Source organism: Macrobrachium rosenbergii, chromosome 48 (assembly GCF_040412425.1).
Source record: "Macrobrachium rosenbergii isolate ZJJX-2024 chromosome 48, ASM4041242v1, whole genome shotgun sequence".
Lineage (NCBI taxonomy): Eukaryota > Metazoa > Arthropoda > Malacostraca > Decapoda > Palaemonidae > Macrobrachium > Macrobrachium rosenbergii.
In genome coordinates this window covers 76,727,720-76,747,443 of record NC_089788.1, presented here as the reverse complement: position 1 = coordinate 76,747,443, position 19,724 = coordinate 76,727,720, and the positions used below count along the sequence as shown (strand labels likewise).

The 19,724-nt window shown below is 42.9% G+C and overlaps 3 protein-coding genes across 3 annotated transcripts in view; 2 read left to right on the top strand and 1 right to left on the bottom strand.

Moving 5' to 3' along the window:
- Positions 1-553: 553 nt before the first annotated feature.
- Positions 554-1,333, top strand: LOC136831153 (tropomyosin alpha-4 chain-like). Its single transcript, XM_067091108.1, has 2 exons — positions 554-649; positions 821-1,333. The coding sequence occupies exons 1-2, from the start codon at positions 554-556 to the stop codon at positions 1,331-1,333; spliced, it is 609 nt and encodes a 202-aa protein (XP_066947209.1).
- Positions 1,334-11,114: 9,781 nt separating this feature from the next.
- On the bottom strand, positions 11,115-17,054 carry LOC136831152 (uncharacterized). The gene is made up of 2 exons (XM_067091107.1): positions 16,785-17,054; positions 11,115-12,767 (listed from the first exon to the last, which is right to left on the bottom strand). Exons 1-2 carry the CDS (start codon positions 17,052-17,054, stop codon positions 11,115-11,117), a joined length of 1,923 nt encoding a protein of 640 aa, XP_066947208.1.
- A 181-nt stretch (positions 17,055-17,235) lies between these two features.
- LOC136831151 (transcription factor SPT20 homolog) overlaps positions 17,236-19,724 on the top strand; it is an 11,670-nt gene continuing 9,181 nt past the window's right edge. Inside the window, exon 1 of the mRNA XM_067091106.1 lies at positions 17,236-17,250. Coding sequence (XP_066947207.1) covers positions 17,236-17,250 — 15 coding nt within the window. The remainder of the gene's footprint in view (positions 17,251-19,724) is intronic.

The window sequence follows — 19,724 nt, the reverse complement described above, 5'->3', positions numbered from 1 at the left end:
AGCTTTAAACGTCTCTTAGGTATCAGATGATAAGCTCATCACTTCCTTTTTTATAGAATAGTTGTTCAGATGGATTATAACAAAAAGTATGGACGCACAGAACAAATATGCGAAAGAATAACACCTCCACTCAAATAACGAAAGCTTAATTTACGATAGAATCACCTTAGTAGGGTACGGAAAAACGTGTACAAGAATAACCCTTATGACGAAAGCGCTCAGAGTTTAGGCCGATGTGACGGAAAAGCGCAAATCATTCTCCTCTTTCAGCTCTCTTTCCATTTGAAATTTCTGATTTTTTCTTTACTAAATGAAGAAATATGAATTTTACGTCTTCGTTTTCATTGGAGTTTTTAAGAAATTATTATTTCAAGGTAGAATTTTCTTCGAGTTAACACAGCATTTAGTCACAGTGAAGTACGTGCGTATGTGTGTGTGTGTGAGAGAGAGAGAGAGAGAGAGAGAGAGAGAGAGAGAGAGAGAGAGAGAGAGAGAGAGAGAGAGAGAGAGACTCTGTGAAGACGGAAGACTTCGGAACGCTAGACCGAAGCATATGCTGGAGCCTATCCATGACACCGAAGGAGACGTTCTGGATTACTGGAACCGAAGTAGTTCTCAGAAGCTGGAAAAGTCTTCAGAAGCAGGAGAAGTCTTCGGACGCCAGATTAATCTTCAGAAGCCAGATTAGTCTTCAGAATCCGGAGAAGCCTTCAGAAGCCGGATTAGTCTTCAGAACCCGATGATGACGCGTTCACGAGCCGAAGTCAGCTCGAGGCTTTTTCTAAAACTATGCATAAGGCAGACCTCCAATAATGGGTAGCGAGCCAGCTCCCTAAAAGAAAAGGCCCAGTGGGGCAGAAAAGAGGATGCTCTCCTACAGAGGATCCAAATTCTGGAAACGGCTTTGGCTACTGAGGAATATGCGCACGCCGAGGAACTGATTGATCTCAGCCAGGAGGCACAGAAAAAAATCACACAAGCTGAAGATACAATTGAAATTTTTGCAAAGGAAAATCGACTTCTGAAGCAGGCAAACGAAAATAACAAGGAATTAGTAGTTAAACAACGAAAAGAAATTGATAATTTGAACGGCCTCATTGCGGAGAAAGATTTAGAGTCCAGGAACAACGGACAGTGCAATGAAGAGTTGCAGAAAAAAGTGGTCAGCCTTCAAAGTAAATACATCTCACTACAGGAACGCCTGAATGAAAGTGAGGTCGAAAAGGTTAAAATTGAAGAGGAAATGGAAGACATAGGAAGGAAATTGGGAGACCAGGAATTTCACCTGAATGACAAGACTCAGATGGAAACGAGGACGAAAGAGATAGAATAGGAGAAGGATGGAAGCCTCTTCTTGAGAATAGTAGAAAAAGAAGTCACCGGTCTACGTTTGGGGACAAGATGAGTGAGGAGGTACAAGGAAAGGTCCTCGCAAGAAACTCCTACAGGAGAAGCGTAATGCAATGAAGGAGGCCATGAAAGAAAAGCAAGCAACCTAGCCACTGAGAGTGGGCAGGCAAGCCAGCCCAACTCAGTGCCGGTCCCAAGCCCGGATAAATAGGGAGGGTTGGAATCGTCCGTAGCATCACGCCTAGATGCTACATGACCAAAATGGCATAGGCAATTATACCAACTGAACTGGTGACACAGATGTCTCGAGGGCCAAGTCCGAGACACCAGTTCAGAAGAGACATGCAAAAAGAGGCAAGTCTCGATGCCTTTTGCCTTCCACAGCAGGAGGGGTGGGTGACCTGTGACACCCCCCAAAAAAAGGCCAGCCAAACTGGCCCACCAAAAAAGGCCCAACCAAAAAGGCCAACAACATGAGTGAGTCACAGACTGGCTCGGCGACCATGGGGCTGACCGCACATCTTCAGCAGCATGACAGGGACTCCATGATTCCCCACCTTCAAAATAATCCCCCTTGAAGGTGTTCATGGCAGTTCCTCTAATGTTGCTTTGGTGTTTTTGTTCAACCCCACAGTCATCAGGCCATTCTGTGACCCATTTGTGTTTGGCCTATTCTCTCAGTCAGTCAGGAGGGCTCGGCAACTGAGCTTCACCGCATGAGACTAGACTGATCTTCCTGCTGTACATAAAACAACATTTTAACCTAGCCACTGAGAGTGGGCAGGCAAGCCAGCCCAACTCAGTGCCGGTCCCAAGCCCGGATAAATAGGGAGGGTTGGAATCGTCCGTAGCATCACGCCTAGATGCTACATGACCAAAATGGCATAGGCAATTATACCAACTGAACTGGTGACACAGATGTCTCGAGGGCCAAGTCCGAGACACCAGTTCAGAAGAGACATGCAAAAAGAGGCAAGTCTCGATGCCTATTGCCTTCCACAGCAGGAGGGGTGGGTGTCCTGTGACACCCCCCAAAAAAAGGCCAGCCAAACTGGCCCACCAAAAAAGGCCCAACCAAAAAGGCCAACAACATGAGTGAGTCACAGACTGGCTCGGCGACCATGGGGCTGACCGCATCTTCAGCAGCATGACAGGGACTCCATGATTCCCCCACCTTCAAAATAATCCCCCTTGAAGGTGTTCATGGCAGTTCCTCTAATGTTGCTTTGGGTGTTTGTGTTCAACCCACAGTCATCAGGCCATTCTGTGACCCATTTGTGTTTGGCCTATTCTCTCAGTCAGTCAGGAGGAGCTCGGCAACTGAGCTTCACCGCATGGACTAGACTGATCTTCCTGCTGTACATAAAACAACATTTTAACCTAGCCACTGAGAGTGGGCAGGCAAGCCAGCCCAACTCAGTGCCGGTCCCAAGCCCGGATAAATAGGGAGGGTTGGAATCGTCCGTCATCACGCCCACAGATGCTACATGACCAAAATGGTATGAGGCAATTATACCCACAGAACTGGTGACACAGATGTCTCGAGGCCAAGTCCGAGACACCAGTTCAGAAATGACATGCAAAAAGAGGCAAGTCTCGATGCCTATTGCCTTCCATTAGCAGGAGGGTGGGTGACCTGTGACACCCCAAAAAAAGGCCAGCCAAACTGGCCCACCAAAAAGGCCCAACCAAAAGGCCAACAACATGAGTGAGTCACAGACTGGCTCGGGACCATGGGGCTGACCGCACATCTTCAGCAGCATGACAGGGACTCCATGATTCCCCACCTTCAAAATAATCCCCCTTGAAGGTGTTCATGGCAGTTCCTCTAATGTTGCTTTGGGTGTTTGTGTTCAACCCCACAGTCATCAGGCCATTCTGTGACCCATTTGTGTTTGGCCTTTTTATTCTCTCAGTCAGTCAGGAGGAGCTCGGCAGCTGAGCTTCACCGCATGGACTAGACTGATCTTCCTGCTGTACATAAAACAACATTTTAACCTGGCCACTGAGAGTGGGCAGGCAAACCAGCCCAACTCAGTGCCGGTCCCAAGCCCGGATAAATAGGGAGGGTTGGAATCGTCCGAGCATCACGCCTAGATGCTACATGACCAAAATGGCATAGAGCAATTATACCCACAGAACTGGTGACACAGATGTCTCGAGGCCAAGTCCGAGACACCAGTTCAGAAATGACATGCAAAAAGAGGCAAGTCTCGATGCCTATTGCCTTCCACAGCAGGAGGGTGGGTGTCCTGTGACACCCCAAAAAGCCAGCCAAAATGGCCCAACCAAAAAAGGCCAACAACATGAGTGAGTCACAGACTGGCTCGGCGACCATGGGGCTGACCGCACATCTTCAGCAGCATGACAGGGACTCCATGATTCCCCCACCTTCAAAATAATCCCCCTTGAAGGTGTTCATGGCAGTTCCTCTAATGTTGCTTTGGGTGTTTGTGTTCAACCCCACAGTCATCAGGCCATTCTGTGACCCATTTGTGTTTGGCCTATTCTCTCAGTCAGTCAGGAGGAGCTCGGCAACTGAGCTTCACCGGATGGACTAGACTGATCTTCCTGCTGTACATAAAACAACATTTTAACCTAGCCACTGAGAGTGGGCAGGCAAGCCAGCCCAACTCAGTGCCGGTCCAAGCCCGGATAAATAGGGAGGTTGGAATCGTCCGTAGCATCACGCCTAGATGCTACATGACCAAAATGGCATAGGCAATTATACCAACAGAACTGGTGACACAGATGTCTCGAGGGCCAAGTCTGAGACACCAGTTCAGAAGAGACATGCAAAAAGAGGCAAGTCTCGATGCCTATTGCCTTCCACAGCAGGAGGGGTGGGTGTCCTGTGACACCCCCAAAAAAATAACAGCCAAAATGGCCCAACCAAAAGGCCAACAAAAAGGCATGAGTGAGTCACAGACTGGCTCGGCGACCATGGGGCTGACCGCGCATCTTCAGCAGCATGACAGGGACTCCATGATTCCCCACCTTCAAAATAATCCCCCTTGAAGGTGTTCATGGCAGTTCCTCTAATGTTGCTTTGGGTGTTTGTGTTCAACCCCACAGTCATCAGGCCATTCTGTGACCCATTTGTGTTTGGCCTATTCTCTCAGTCAGTCAGGAGGAGCTCGGCAACTGAGCTTCACCGGATGAACTAGACTGATCTTCCTGCTGTACATAAAAACAACATTTTAACCTAGCCACTGAGAGTGGGCAGGCAAGCCAGCCCAACAAATAAATAGGGAGGTTGGAATCGAAAAAGACTAACATCCTCTACAAAAAAATGGCAATTATACCAACTGAACTGGTGACACAGATGTCTCGAGGGCCAAGTCCGAGACACCAGTTCAGAAGAGACATGCAAAAGAGGCAAGTCTCGATGCCTATTGCCTTCCACAGCAGGAGGGGTGGGTGACCTGTGACACCCCCAAAAAAGGCCAGCCAAACTGGCCCACCAAAAAGGCCCAAAAAAAAGGCCAACAACATGAGTGAGTCACAGACTGGCTCGGCGACCATGGGGCTGACCGCACATCTTCAGCAGCATGACAGGGACTCCATGATTCCCCCACCTTCAAAATAATCCCCCTTGAAGGTGTTCATGGCAGTTCCTCTAATGTTGCTTTTATTTTTGTTCAACCCCACAGTCATCAGGCCATTCTGTGACCCATTTGTGTTTGGCCTATTCTCTCAGTCAGTCAGGAGGAGCTCGGCAACTGAGCTTCACCGGATGAACTAGACTGATCTTCCTGCTGTACATAAAACAACATTTTAACCTAGCCACTGAGAGTGGGCAGGCAAGCCAGCCCAACTCAGTGCGGTCCCAAGCCCGGATAAATAGGAGGGTTGGAATCGTCCGTAGCATCACGCCTAGATGCTACATGACCAAAATGGCATAGGCAATTATACCAACAGAACTGGTGACACAGATGTCTCGAGGGCCAAGTCCGAGACACCAGTTCAGAAGAGACATGCAAAAAGAGGCAAGTCTCGATGCCTATTGCCTTCCACAGCAGGAGGGTGGGTGTCCTGTGACACCCCAAAAAGGCCAGCCAAACTGGCCCACCAAAAAGGCCCAAAAAAAAGGCCAACAACATGAGTGAGTCACAGACTGGCTCGGCGACCATGGGGCTGACCGCACATCTTCAGCAGCATGACAGGGACTCCATGATTCCCCCCACCTTCAAAATAATCCCCCCCCTTGAAGGTGTTCATGGCAGTTCCTCTAATGTTGCTTTGGGTGTTTGTGTTCAACCCCACAGTCATCAGGCCATTCTGTGACCCATTTGTGTTTGGCCTATTCTCTCAGTCAGTCAGGAGGAGCTCGGCAACTGAGCTTCACCGCATGGACTAGACTGATCTTCCTGCTGTACATAAAACAACATTTTAACCTAGCCACTGAGAGTGGGCAGGCAAGCCAGCCCAACTCAGTGCCGGTCCCAAGCCCGGATAAATAGGGAGGGTTGGAATCGTCCGTAGCATCACGCCTAGATGCTACATGACCAAAATGGCATAGGCAATTATACCAACAGAACTGGTGACACAGATGTCTCGAGGGCCAAGTCCGAGACACCAGTTCAGAAATGACATGCAAAAAGAGGCAAGTCTCGATGCCTATTGCCTTCCACAGCAGGAGGGGTGGGTGACCTGTGACACCCCCCAAAAAAAGGCCAGCCAAACTGGCCCACCAAAAAAGGCCCAACCAAAAAGGCCAACAACATGAGTGAGTCACAGACTGGCTCGGCGACCATGGGGCTGACCGCACATCTTCAGCAGCATGACAGGGACTCCATGATTCCCCCCACCTTCAAAATAATCCCCCCCCTTGAAGGTGTTCATGGCAGTTCCTCTAATGTTGCTTTGGGTGTTTGTGTTCAACCCCACAGTCATCAGGCCATTCTGTGACCCATTTGTGTTTGGCCTATTCTCTCAGTCAGTCAGGAGGAGCTCGGCAACTGAGCTTCACCGCATGAACTAGACTGATCTTCCTGCTGTACATAAAACAACATTTTAACCTAGCCACTGAGAGTGGGCAGGCAAACCAGCCAACTCAGTGCCGGTCCCAAGCCCGGATAAATAGGGAGGTTGGAATCGTCCGTAGCATCACGCCTAGATGCTACATGACCAAAATGGCATAGGCAATTATACCCACAGAACTGGTGACACAGATGTCTCGAGGGCCAAGTCCGAGACACCAGTTCAGAAATGACATGCAAAAAGAGGCAAGTCTCGATGCCTATTGCCTTCCACAGCAGGAGGGGTGGGTGTCCTGTGACACCCCCCAAAAAAAGCCAGCCAAAATGGCCCAACCAAAAAGGCCAACAACATGAGTGAGTCACAGACTGGCTCGGCGACCATGGGGCTGACCGCACATCTTCAGCAGCATGACAGGGACTCCATGATTCCCCCCACCTTCAAAATAATCCCCCCCCTTGAAGGTGTTCATGGCAGTTCCTCTAATGTTGCTTTGGGTGTTTGTGTTCAACCCCACAGTCATCAGGCCATTCTGTGACCCATTTGTGTTTGGCCTATTCTCTCAGTCAGTCAGGAGGAGCTCGGCAACTGAGCTTCACCGCATGGACTAGACTGATCTTCCTGCTGTACATAAAACAACATTTTAACCTAGCCACTGAGTGGGCAGGCAAGCCAGCCCAACTCAGTGCGGTCCCAAGCCGGATAAATAGGGAGGTTGGAATCGTCCGTAGCATCACGCCTAGATGCTACATGACCAAAATGGCATAGGCAATTATACCAACAGAACTGGTGACACAGATGTCTCAGGGCCAAGTCTGAGACACCAGTTCAGAAGAGACATGCAAAAAGAGGCAAGTCTCGATGCCTATTGCCTTTCCACAGCAGGAGGGGTGGGTGTCCTGTGACACCCCCAAAAAAGCCAGCCAAAATGGCTAAAAAGAACAACATGAGTGAGTCACAGACTGGTCGGCACCATGGGGCTGACCGTCAGCATGACAGGGACTCCATGATTCCCCACCTTCAAAATAATCCCCCTTGAAGGTGTTCATGGCAGTTCCTCTAATGTTGCTTTGGGTGTTTGTGTTCAACCCCACAGTCATCAGGCCATTCTGACCCATTTGTGTTTGGCCTATTCTCAAGTCAGTCAGAAGGAGCTCGGCAACTGAGCTTCACCGGATGAACTAGACTGATCTTCCTGCTGTACATAAACAACATTTTAACCTGAACACTGAGAGTGGGCAGGCAAGCCAGCCCAACTCAGTGCCGGTCCCAAGCCCGGATAAATAGGGAGGGTTGCCGTAGCATCACGCCTAGATGCTACATGACCAAAATGGCATAGGCAATTATACCAACTGAACTGGTGACACAGATGTCTCGAGGCCAAGTCCGAGACACCAGTTCAGAAGAGACATGCAAAAAGAGGCAAGTCTCGATGCCTATTGCCTTCCACAGCAGGAGGGTGGATGTTCTGTGACACCCCAAAAAAGGCCAGCCAAACTGGCCCACCAAAAAAGGCCCAACCAAAAAGGCCAACAACATGAGTGAGTCACAGACTGGCTCAAAGCGACCATGGGGCTGACCGCACATCTTCAGCAGCATGACAGGGACTCCATGATTCCCCACCTTCAAAATAATCCCCCTTGAAGGTGTTCATGGCAGTTCCTCTAATGTTGCTTTGGGTGTTTGTGTTCAACCCCACAGTCATCAGGCCATTCTGTGACCCATTTGTGTTTGGCCTATTCTCTCAGTCAGTCAGGGAGAAGCTCGCAACTGAGCTTCACCGGATGAACTAGACTGATCTTCCTGCTGTACATAAAACAACGCATTTTAACCTAGCCACTGAGAGTGGGCAGACAAGCCAGCCCAACTCAGTGCCGGTCCCAAGCCCGGATAAATAGGGAGGGTTGGAATCCGTAGCATCATGCCTAGATGCTACATGACCAAAAATGGCATAGGCAATTATACCAACAGAACTGGTGACACAGATGTCTCGAGGGCCAAGTCCGAGACACCAGTTCAGAAGAGACATGCAAAAAGAGGCAAGTCTCGATGCCTATTGCCTTCCACAGCAGGAGGGGTGGGTGTCCTGTGACACCCCCAAAAAAAGCCAGCCAAAATGGCCCAAATCCAAAAGGCCAACAACATGAGTGAGTCACAGACTGGCTCGGCGACCATGGGGCTGACAGCACATCTTCAGCAGCATGACAGGGACTCCATGATTCCCCCACCTTCAAAATAATCCCCCCCCTTGAAGGTGTTCATGGCAGTTCCTCTAATGTTGCTTTGGGTGTTTGTGTTCAACCCCACAGTCATCAGGCCATTCTGTGACCCATTTGTGTTTGGCCTATTCTCTCAGTCAGTCAGGAGGAGCTCGGCAACTGAGCTTCACCGGATGAACTAGACTGATCTTCCTGCTGTACATAAAACAACATTTTAACCTAGCCACTGAGAGTGGGCAGACAAGCCAGCCCAACTCAGTGCCGGTCCCAAGCCCGGATAAATAGGGAGGTTGGAATCGTCCGTAGCATCACGCCAGATGCTACATGACCAAAATGGCATAGGCAATTATACCCACAGAACTGGTGACACAGATGTCTCGAGGCCAAGTCCGAGACACCAGTTCAGAAGAGACATGCAAAAAGAGGCAAGTCTCGATGCCTGTTGCCTTCCACAGCAGGAGGGGTGGGTGACCTGTGACACCCCAAAAAAGGCCAGCCAAACTGGCCCACTCAAAAAGGCCCAACCAAAAAGGCCAACAACATGAGCGAGTCACAGACTGGCTCCGCGACCATGGGGCTGAGCGCACATCTTCAGCAGCATGAGAGGGACTCCATGATTCCCCCACCTTCAAAATAATCCCCCTTGAAGGTGTTCATGGCAGTTCCTCTAATGTTGCTTTGGGTGTTTGTGTTCAACCCACAGTCATCAGGCCATTCTGTGACCCATTTGTGTTTGGCCTATTCTCTCAGTCAGTCAGGAGGAGGAGCTCGGCAACTGAGCTTCACCGCATGGACTAGACTGATCTTCCTGCTGTACATAAAACAACATTTTAACCTAGCCACTGAGAGTGGGCAGGCAAGCCAGCCCAACTCAGTGCCGGTCCCTAACCGGATAAATAGGGAGGGTTGGAATCATCGTCCGTAAAATACCTGCAAAACAAATTAAATGAGGGAGGAGAGAGAGACAGAGAGCAATCTCTGATGGAAAACCTGTAGAAAAATCTCCCTTTAAAACCTTGAGATAAATTTTTATATAAACTTGGTTAAATGCTACACTTGAAGAGTCATGTAGCATCAGGCCTAGAGTCTACTGCATTGCCAAGCACCTACCTAGCATTTATCTTCTATTCTTTGGAATTTATCTGATATATATTTTTAAGAATAAATTCCAAAAGAATACAAGGTAAATGCTAGGTGCCTGGCACTGTAGAGTCTAGGCCCAATACTACTGTTGCTCTAACTGTAGCATTTAAGGGGACCGTCCACTTTACATTAACCTTATGGGAAAATGGGGTTTTCAAACTCTATAAACTTTTTGTTTTTCAATCGATTTTTCTCATTCAAAACCATTTGAAAGATAATTTTCTCTACTAAAAACTAATTACTGGGATTTTTAAAAAATTTTAGTTTTTTTTTATTATATATTTTTTACGTAGTATTTTTTTTTTTTTTTAAATCGATAATTTCAATAGGTAAAGATCAAATTTAAAAATTCTGTGTTATGAATATTTAGACATTTTAATGCTCTATTATTTGGTTTTTGAACTACTAAAATCGGTCGATAAAAAAAAAAAAAAAAAAAAAGTATAATTAATTTTTTTCCGAAAATCTTAAGTTTTGAGAAAACGAGCTTCAAAGTTTTCATATACTACATTTACTTCTGTAAATTCTGAAGTAAACCTAGAGACTTGAAATTTGGAGGATACATAGAAACCATATTTATAAACATATACTGTAATTTTTATTAAGATTGTTTGAATAGAATTCAGTATACATAAGTTTGAAAAATTATAACTTCAGATAAACACTGTGAACAGACAATGCATGTGGGTGATTATACATTTGTCTTTTTTTATCACTGACCACATTTCACGCTTTTAGCTTACTTGATTATCATCTCTATTACCTTATGCTACTATGAATATGATAATGACGCAAAATCATTACAAATATCTACGAAAAGACGAAGAAATGAACAGAACTTACTTTAATGGCTTATCTTTGGTTTTTTAGAAAACTCGTATCATTCAAAGAAAACGTCGAGTTCATTTAGGAAAACAGATCTCTAAATTAGGAAGAGACTATAGAAAAAAATTTTCAGGTACTCAGGACAGAAAAAAGTTCCCTACCGGATTAGTGTTGCTTGCGCGACCCCCCGTGCTAGAGGAGGCATAGATAAGTGTAGATTGAAGCCTTTTTAGCCATGATTTATACATATTTCATAAAAAAAATTGTTTGAAACTTAAAGTAGAGTGGTTTTCCTACCCAAAACCGTCATAAACCGGAAATGGGTTTCCGGACCCCATTGGTCGCCGGACGGTCCCCTTAACCAAGTTTATATAAAACTTATCTTATGATTTTAAGGGGAGATTTCTGCAGGTTAAACATGACAAATTTCTCTCTCTCTCTCGAACAGGTTGTGGGTGGAGAGCTGTTGAAGGGTTGTGGGTGAATAGTTGTGGGTAAAGGGTTGTGGGTAGGGGTTGTGACTGCAAGGTTGTGGGTGGATGGCTATGGGTAGAGGGTTGTGGGTTTAAGGTTGCATTCAGGGTCATGGGTGGAAGGTTATGGGTGGAAAGTTGTGGGTATAAGGATGCATGTGGAGGGTTGTGGGTGTAAGGATACATGTGGAGGGTTGTGGATGTAACGAAGTGTGTGGAGGGTTGTGGGTGTAGGGATGCATGTGGAGGTTTGTGGGTGGAGAGCAGGTGGAGGGTGGAGGGTGGTGGGTGGAGGGTTGCGGTGGAAAGCAGACTGTGGGTGGAAGGCAGGCTGTGGGTGCAGGGTTGTGGGTGGAAAGCAGGCTGTGAATGGAGGGTTGTTGTTGAAAAGCAGGCTGTGGGTGCAGGGTTGTGGGTGGAAAGCAGGCTGTGGGTGGAGGATTGCAGGTGGAAAGCAGGCTGTGGGTGGAAAATAGGCTGTGGGGTGGAAAGCAGGCTGTGGGTGAAGGGTGAAGGGTGGAAAGCAGGCGGTGGGTGAAGGGTTGTGGGTGGAAAGCAGGCTGTGGGTGGAAAGCAGGCTATGGGTGAAGGGTTGTGGGTGGAAAGCAGGCTGTAGGTGGAGGGTTGCAGGTGGAAAGCAGGCTGTTGGTTGAGGGTTGTCGGTGGAAAGCAGGCTGTGGGTGGAAAGCAGGCTATGGGTGGAGGGTTGTGGGTGGAACATAGGCTGCGGGTGGAGGGTTGCGGGTGGGAAGCAGGCTGTGGGTGAGTTGTGGGTGGAAAGCATGCTGTGGGTGGAAAGCAGGCTGTGGGTTGAGGGTTGTGGGTGGAAAGCAGGCTGTGGGTTGAGGGGTGTGGGTGGAAAGCAGGCTGTGGGTGGAGAGCAGGCTGTGGGTGAAAAGCAAGCTGTGGGTGGAGAGCAGGTTCTGGGTGGAAAGCAAGCTGTGGGTGGAGAGCAGGTTGTGGGTGGAAAGCAGGCTGTGGGTGGAGGGTTGTGGGTGGAAAGCAGGCTGTGGGTGGAGAGCAGGCTGTGGATGGAAAGAAGGCTGTGGGCGGAGGGTTGTGGGTGGAAAGCGGGATGAGGGTGAAAAGCAGGCTGTGGTGGAGGGTTGCAGGTGGAAAGCAGGCTGTGGATGGAGGGTTGCATGTGGAAAGCAGGCTGTGGGTTGAGGGTTGTGGGTGGAAAGTAGGCTGTGGGTGGAGGGTTGTGGTGGAAAGCAGGCTTTGGGTGGAGGGTTGTGTACGGAAAGCAGGCTGTAGGTGGAGTGTTCTGGGTGTAGGGATGCATGTGGAGGGTTGTGGGTGGAAAGCAGGCTGTGGGTGGAGGGTTGTGGGTGGAAAGCAGGCTGTGGGTGGAGGTTGTGGATGGATGGATGGTTGTCAGTGGATGACGGTGGCTGGATGGTTGTAGGTGGATAACTCTGGCTGGAGTGTTGTGGGTGAAGTGTTGTTGGTGGGTGAATGCTGATGGAGGGTTCTGGTATAATGCTGTAGGGGAAAAGTTGTAGGAAGAAGGTTGTGGGTGGATGGGTATGTGTGGAAGGTTGTGGTGTATGGCTGTAAGTGGGTGGTTGTAGATAGAAATTTGTAGAAGGTTGTTGATTGAAGGTTGTGTACGAAGGGTTGTGGACAGAAAATTGCAGGTGGGGGCTGTGATGGATGGTTGTGGGCAGGAGGTTGAAGGGAGAATGTTATTGGTGTGGGGTTGCATATGGATGATTGTGAAGATGGTTGTAGAAGTAGGGTTGTAGGGGGTTGGTTGTTGGTGGAAGGAAAGTGACTGGGGGGTTGCGGGTGGAGGAATGTGGCTGAGGTTGTGGGTAAAAGGTTGAGGGTTGATGTGGGGGTGTTGTGAGCAGATCGTTGTGGGTGGAGAGCTCTTTTATTTTATGGCTACAACAAGATGTACAGTTCCATCGATCGAGACTTTAACTGAAAACCCCCTTTGTTTTGGTCGGCTGTTCATGTAACTAAACTACAAGAAATGTCGTTTAACAAACAAATGAACAATATAGCATCAACCTTTGACTGATTCATGATTAAAAAATAAATAAATATCAAGTACAAAACAAAGTTAGATTTTATGTAAAGCATAAAAATCTCCGAGGGCTATGTCGTATCGTCGGGTGGTAAAACAACACTAAACGCCATTCACAAACAAACATAGAAAGAAGTTGGAATATAATTCATGTTCAACATGTACAGACTTGGTCATATTATATTACATATTCATATTTATAAATTGAATATATTAGTTATTGAATTCATTCAGTGACTGTTGTAATATTATTGCTAATAATACCGTATTTTGTTTTAAATTTAATAATATCTGAGGCTTTCTGTTGAAGTGTTATATCAAAACACGAGCAAAAAACAAGTTCTGCAAGAAAAGTGAGCCAAAATCTGTTAAAATTTCAGTCAGAGAGAGAGAGAGAGAGAGAGAGAGAGAGGAATAATATTTCAAAGTTTCTGCTTAATTTCGATCTGTTAAACACAAGAAAAGTAGACGGATTGGGAAAATGAAAACACGAATTTTGCTTAAGTGTCCCAAAATGTATTGTAAAATTCAACCAAAGAGAGAGAGAGAGAGAGAGAGAGAGAGAGAGAGAGAGAGAGAGAGAAAACACCGGGTTCACTTTATCGAAGTTTCCGGATACGCCAAAGTTATGCCGAATGCCTGTCAGTATCCGTGACATTCCTGAACCAAAGTTCACAGGAAGTTTTTTTTTTTTATTATTATTTATTTACCTGACGATGATTGGGTCCCGGGAATTTTCTGTGGGCTCGACCCCTTCGAAGTCTTTATAACACCGCATATGATAAGCGCTTCGGTAAAAGTTTTAGTGTCAGCTTTGATGCTATCAGTCCCAGACTGGCTGGATGGAATATGTTGATGGTGGCGAGCTTTAGAGGGGTGGGGAGGGGGGGCGGGGGGGGGGGAGGGAATTCGTTTGGGTAAATATCTCGTGAAAATAAACAAAATTAGCGGACTTCTGTACCTATCAGCGACCGTATTTTGATTATTTCTTCCCATGCAACCATTTTGGACGCGATAAATTTGATAATGTCTCTTAAAATAGTAGACTATGAGTTTTATATTTATAGAATATGATTTAATGATATATATATATATATATATATATATATATATATATATATATATATATATATATATATCAAATGTAAGAGCCATAAAAACGACAAAATGTGGAAAATAAAGGCTATATTTCAGAGACCAAATTGCCTCTCTCCTCAGGCAAATATTGCCTTTATTGCACTTTCTGGCATTTTTATGGGTCCCTTTATATTTGATGGAATTCTGTTTTAACAGAAGATATTTCCCATATATGTGATATTTATATATATATATATATATTTATATAGAAGATATATATATATATATACATATATATATATATATATATATATATATATATATATATATATATATATATATATATATATATATATATATACACATATATATATATATATATATATATATATATATATATATATATATATATATATACAGTATATATATACATGATATAAAATGTATCATCTATTATAATTTATTTATAACAAAAACCATGCATCAATATCTACTGTATCACTGTACCGATTCAAGCCAAACAAGAGTCTCTAAAACACCGTCCCTACCCATTTCCTAAAATCATTCAATTTTTCCCTTTCTCTTCGTCGTAATCTAAACTTCCCTTTGAACCGAAAAACAGATATTTACAGCCACAACCAACCCTCTATAAAAAAAAAAAAAAGGCAGCAGACGATCTAACTTTCACTTTCGAAAGTTATCGGTGACGTGAATCTGGAAATAAATGGAGTCTGATCGCCCAAATTGGCTTTCGAAGCCCTTCCGGTATTTTTTGCGTTGATTCCAAATGTGTATTGGAACGACGGGTTCTGTACATTGCGGTATAAAAGAATCGTCGAGCTTTCTTTGGTGTATCTGTGATTTCTGTCGTGATTCAAGTGTATATATACACACACACACATACTGTATATATACTATATATATATATATATATATATATATATATATATATATATATATATATATATATATATATATATATATATATAATAAGGTAGTTAATATATTATTATCTATAACAAACTTGATGAATTTTAATATTTTTATTTATTTTTTAATAAAATTTTATATAAATATATTTTATATTATATATATATTATATATAAAAATTTTTACTGTTGGTATAATAAATTATTTTAACTTTAGTTTTAACCGCTCTTTATAATTCATTTGCAGACTGATGATGTGCAAAGGATTGCACGAAACGTTTCTGAATAAAGAACTTAATAAAGATTTTTGTCTTACGGATAATAATGATTTTGCATTTGCTGCTTGACTGTATTGCAGCTATATATATATATATATATATATATAATAACTATATATATATATATATATATTGTGCATTTGCCATATATATATATATATATATATATATATATATATATATATATATATATATATATATATATATATATATATATATATATATATATATATATATCAACACAAATTACGTCTGGAACAGAAATAAATCTCTGACTCACATCAGGATCGATCCCGGGACTTTCAAATGAAAGACTAGAGCGCTGCCAGCCAGGCCACACAAGTCATAAAAGAAGTTGGAACCTGGGTACAACTGTACCCAAGGAATGCTTATACATATATAAACCTATATATACACATACATATATTAATATATATGATACATTGTATAGCTTCTCTGAAATAAACCCAAGGTTATACAAAGTCTCTTTTCTTATTGGGAATGTTTTCCCAATAATACTAAAAGCCTGGCATTGACAGGAATCGAAGATTCCTGCTTTTTGCCTGGAATGAATACTGTGCTTTTTCAAAGCCCTTTACCCAAGTTGCTTTTCTTTGTGCTTTGAATGGAAAAAAAGAGAGCTGGAATGCACAGCTCATTTCATATTAATGCATAATTCTGACATGTTCCTTCGAATTTGTATATGTCAGTTCAATATGCCTGTTGATAATTCAATAAGTATCAATAAGATATATATATATATATATATATATATATATATATATATATATATATATATATATATATATATACATATATAATAAAATCTTATCTATATATATATATACATATACATATATATATATATATATATATATATATATATATATATATATATATATATAAGAAATCTCTTATTTTGTTTCCCAAAAAAGCTGATAGCTTAACGGCACTTCAGCAGTTATCTCTTAGTAGTTATTGCTGGATTGAAATAAGTCTTAAAAAATGATTACCAATTATTGATGCCCATTGCGTTTCACCTTTTCAAATTTGTGATGTATTATAAGGTCACGAATTGAATACAGTCCTGAAATTGTATCCATTCCCTGTGCATCATCAGATTACTGACTAATGGAAAAGTAATCCCTTCCTTATTTCTGTAATCCTTTTCACCTGTTCCTCTCATTGCTTTTTAATGGAAAGGATATCCCATAGGGATTTAGAGATCATCAGGGATTTATTGTGTTTATTTCATATTTAAGTTATTGAGTGTAATATCCTGTTTAACTCTAAAGCAATGCTAATGTAATACATTATATATATATATTACATTAGCTTGTATTTATATATATATATATATATATATATATATATATATATATATATATATATATATATATATATATATATATATATATATATATATATATATATAAAAGACAAAATCCCTGGAGGAAAGAGAAACAGTGGAGTACTGCAAGGCCTTTTAGACGTCTCGTCCTTTCTGGTTTCCTCCTGGTCTTCTCCTGGTCTCTTTGTTTCCTGGCCTCCTGGTCTACTCCTAGTCTCCTGGTTTCCTCCTGGTGGCCCCTGGTGTCCTCCTGGTCTACTCCTGGTCTGGTCTCCTGGTTTCCACCTCGTCTGTCTTCAAACACAAGATAACTCATTCTGGTCTCCCTGGTTTGAAAAGACATCTCCTGGTCTCTTGGGCTCCTGGTCTCCTCCTGGTTCCTCCAGGCCTGCATTTCCTCCTGAGGCTAGATAACTCATTCATATTCTGCGTAGTACTGGAAAAGGTGTATCGTAGTGGGCGTTGAATGAAGGCCCATTCATCTCGCCTTGTGAATATGGAGATTCGTATATGCAGGGTCAGTCTAGCTGTCACCTTTCTCGGGGGCAGGTGTCATTTCTCGTTCCCCTGGGGTGATGAGGGTGGGTCTCGTAAGTTGGGGGGGGGTAGGGGGAGAAGGGAGGTCTTTCTTCTTCTTCTTCTTCTTCTTCTTCTTCTTTTTCTTCTTCTTTGTGTTTTGTGAATCTTCTGTGATTTTTTATTCTATTTTTGGATAAAATGGTCGATAGAAATTTGACAATTTTGTTGTTATATATATATATATATATATATATATATATATATATATATATATATATATATATATATATATATACATACACAGACAGGACTTGGTAAAAGGAGGAAACGGATTTCTGTTCAATTTCCATCTGAATTTACTCCTCCTCTCAAATACCTTTATCAGGACCAGAGGAAAAAAGGGAGAATCTATTAAGAGAATTTGCATATTCATGAAATAATGGAAGGCGAGATAAGACACGGAACTCATTTCGGGGCAATCAATCGAGGGGCCTTTGTTTATTCATGATCATTACGAGTCCTTCACCAGTCCTTCACGAAGGATTCACGTATCCTTCGTGAGAACTCACGAATCCTTCGTGAGTCTTCGTGAGTCCTTCGTGAAACTTTCGTGAATCCTTCGTGAGTCCTTCGCGATTCCTTCATGAATTCTTCATGAATCCTTCGTGAATCCTTCACGAATCTTCGTGAGGCCTTCGTGAATCTCACGAAAGCTTCACGAATCATTCATGAATACTTCACGAATCATATATGAAATCCTTTATGAATCCTTTTTGAATTTTTCATTTTTATATTTTCTTATTTATATATCAGTGTTTTATATATAAAATATATAAATACACACATACATAAACACACACACATATACATACATAAATATATATATATATATATATATATATATATATATATATATATATACATATATATATATATATATATATATATATATATATATATATATATATATATATATATATATATATATATATATATATATATATACACATATATACACACACACACACGTACAAACATATATGTGAAAACCTTAAGGATAAACAATACAAAATAAATATAACAATTGAAAAATGCGCCTAAGTTTCTTCGGCGCAATCGAATTTTCTGTCCAGGTGCTATATCGTATAATCAAGGCCACCGAAAATAGATCTATCTTTCGGTAGTCTCTGTGTAATGCTGTATGAGCCGCGGCCCACGAATATTTAACCACGGCCCGGTGGTGTCCTATCCTATATATCGTTACCAGAAGCATGATTATGACTAACTTTAAACTTAAATAAAATCAAAACTACTGGGGCTAGAAGGCTGCAATTTGGTACGTTTGATGATTGGAGGGTGGGTGACCAACATACCAGTTTGCAGCCCTCCAGCCTCAGTAGTTTTGAAGATCTGAGGGCGGACAGAAAAAAGTGCTGACAGAAAAAGTGCGGACAGAAAAAGTGCGGACGGACAGACAAAGCCGGCACGATAGTTTTCTCTTACAGAAAACTAATAAAAATGAACACTACAAACCTTGACCTCACATGGCCGAAGGTCTGTTAATTACCGAGGCTTCATGATAAAGAACATTAGAAGCAGCGTGGCGTCAATAATGAACTCATTACCTTCTGGTTTTAGTCCGGGATTACAAAGCAATTATCGCGGTGTCTTGCAAGTTCATTTTGGGCTTCGTGCGGCGAAAGAGAATTTCGAGTAGGTCGCCTTCCGAGAGGTTTTTTGAAGTTGGGCAATATTCTCCTGATAATCTCTTCAAGGACTGGGTTTTATTTTTGATGAGGATGGATTAAGATGAGGAAATAATATTCTCTGATAATCTCTTCAAGGACTGGTATATTAAGATGAGGATGGAATTAAAGGGTCTCTCTCTCTCTCTCTCTCTCTCTCTCTCTCTCTCTCTCTCTCTCTCTCTCTCTCTCTCAGTAGATTGCTACTGAGTGGTTTTTGAATTTGGGCAATATTCTCCTAATAATCTTGTCAAGGGTTTTGGTGTTATTTTTTGCATATTAAGATGAGGATGGAATTAAAGGGTCTCTCTCTCTCTCTCTCTCTCTCTCTCTCTCTCTCTCTCTCTCGGTAGATCGCTACTGAGTGGTTTTTGAATTTGGGTAATATTCTCCTGATAATCTTGTCAAGGTTTAGGTTTTACTTATTTATTATTTTTTGTATATTAAGATGAGGATGGAATTAAAGGATCTCTCTCTCTCTCTCTCTCTCTCTCTCTCTCTCTCTCTCTCTCTCTCTCTCTCTCTCTCTCCGTCTCCTTATCCCAAGCGAAGTCATCATTCTAGTTTTGTTTCGATGGCAATTAAGATAGCTAAGCAGATACTCCCTATTCATTCGAGTATGGAGGGAGAGTCTCTTCTTCTTCTTCTTCTTCTTCTTCTTCTTCTTCTTCTTCTTCTTCTTCTTCTTCTTCTTCTTCTTCTTCTTCTCTGTTCTACGGTCATCATTCATATCCTAAGGCGAACTAATTTTGTACTGACAAACAAGTGAATAATTTGTCCTCCCCTTATAAAGCATGAAA

Bases quoted from the DNA above. Each gene is read 5' to 3' on its own strand.
- LOC136831153 (XM_067091108.1), top strand. From the start codon at position 554: ATGCTGGAGCCTATCCATGACACCGAAGGAGACGTTCTGGATTACTGG. The intron at 650-820 runs GTCTTCGGACGC...AATAATGGGTAG, and splicing joins AGTCTTCAGAAGCAGGAGAA to CGAGCCAGCTCCCTAAAAGA.
- LOC136831152 (XM_067091107.1), bottom strand. From the start codon at position 17,054: ATGCAGGCCTGGAGGAACCAGGAGGAGACCAGGAGCCCAAGAGACCAG. The intron at 12,768-16,784 runs GTACTCCACTGT...GCAACCCCCCAG, and splicing joins GACGTCTAAAAGGCCTTGCA to TCACTTTCCTTCCACCAACA.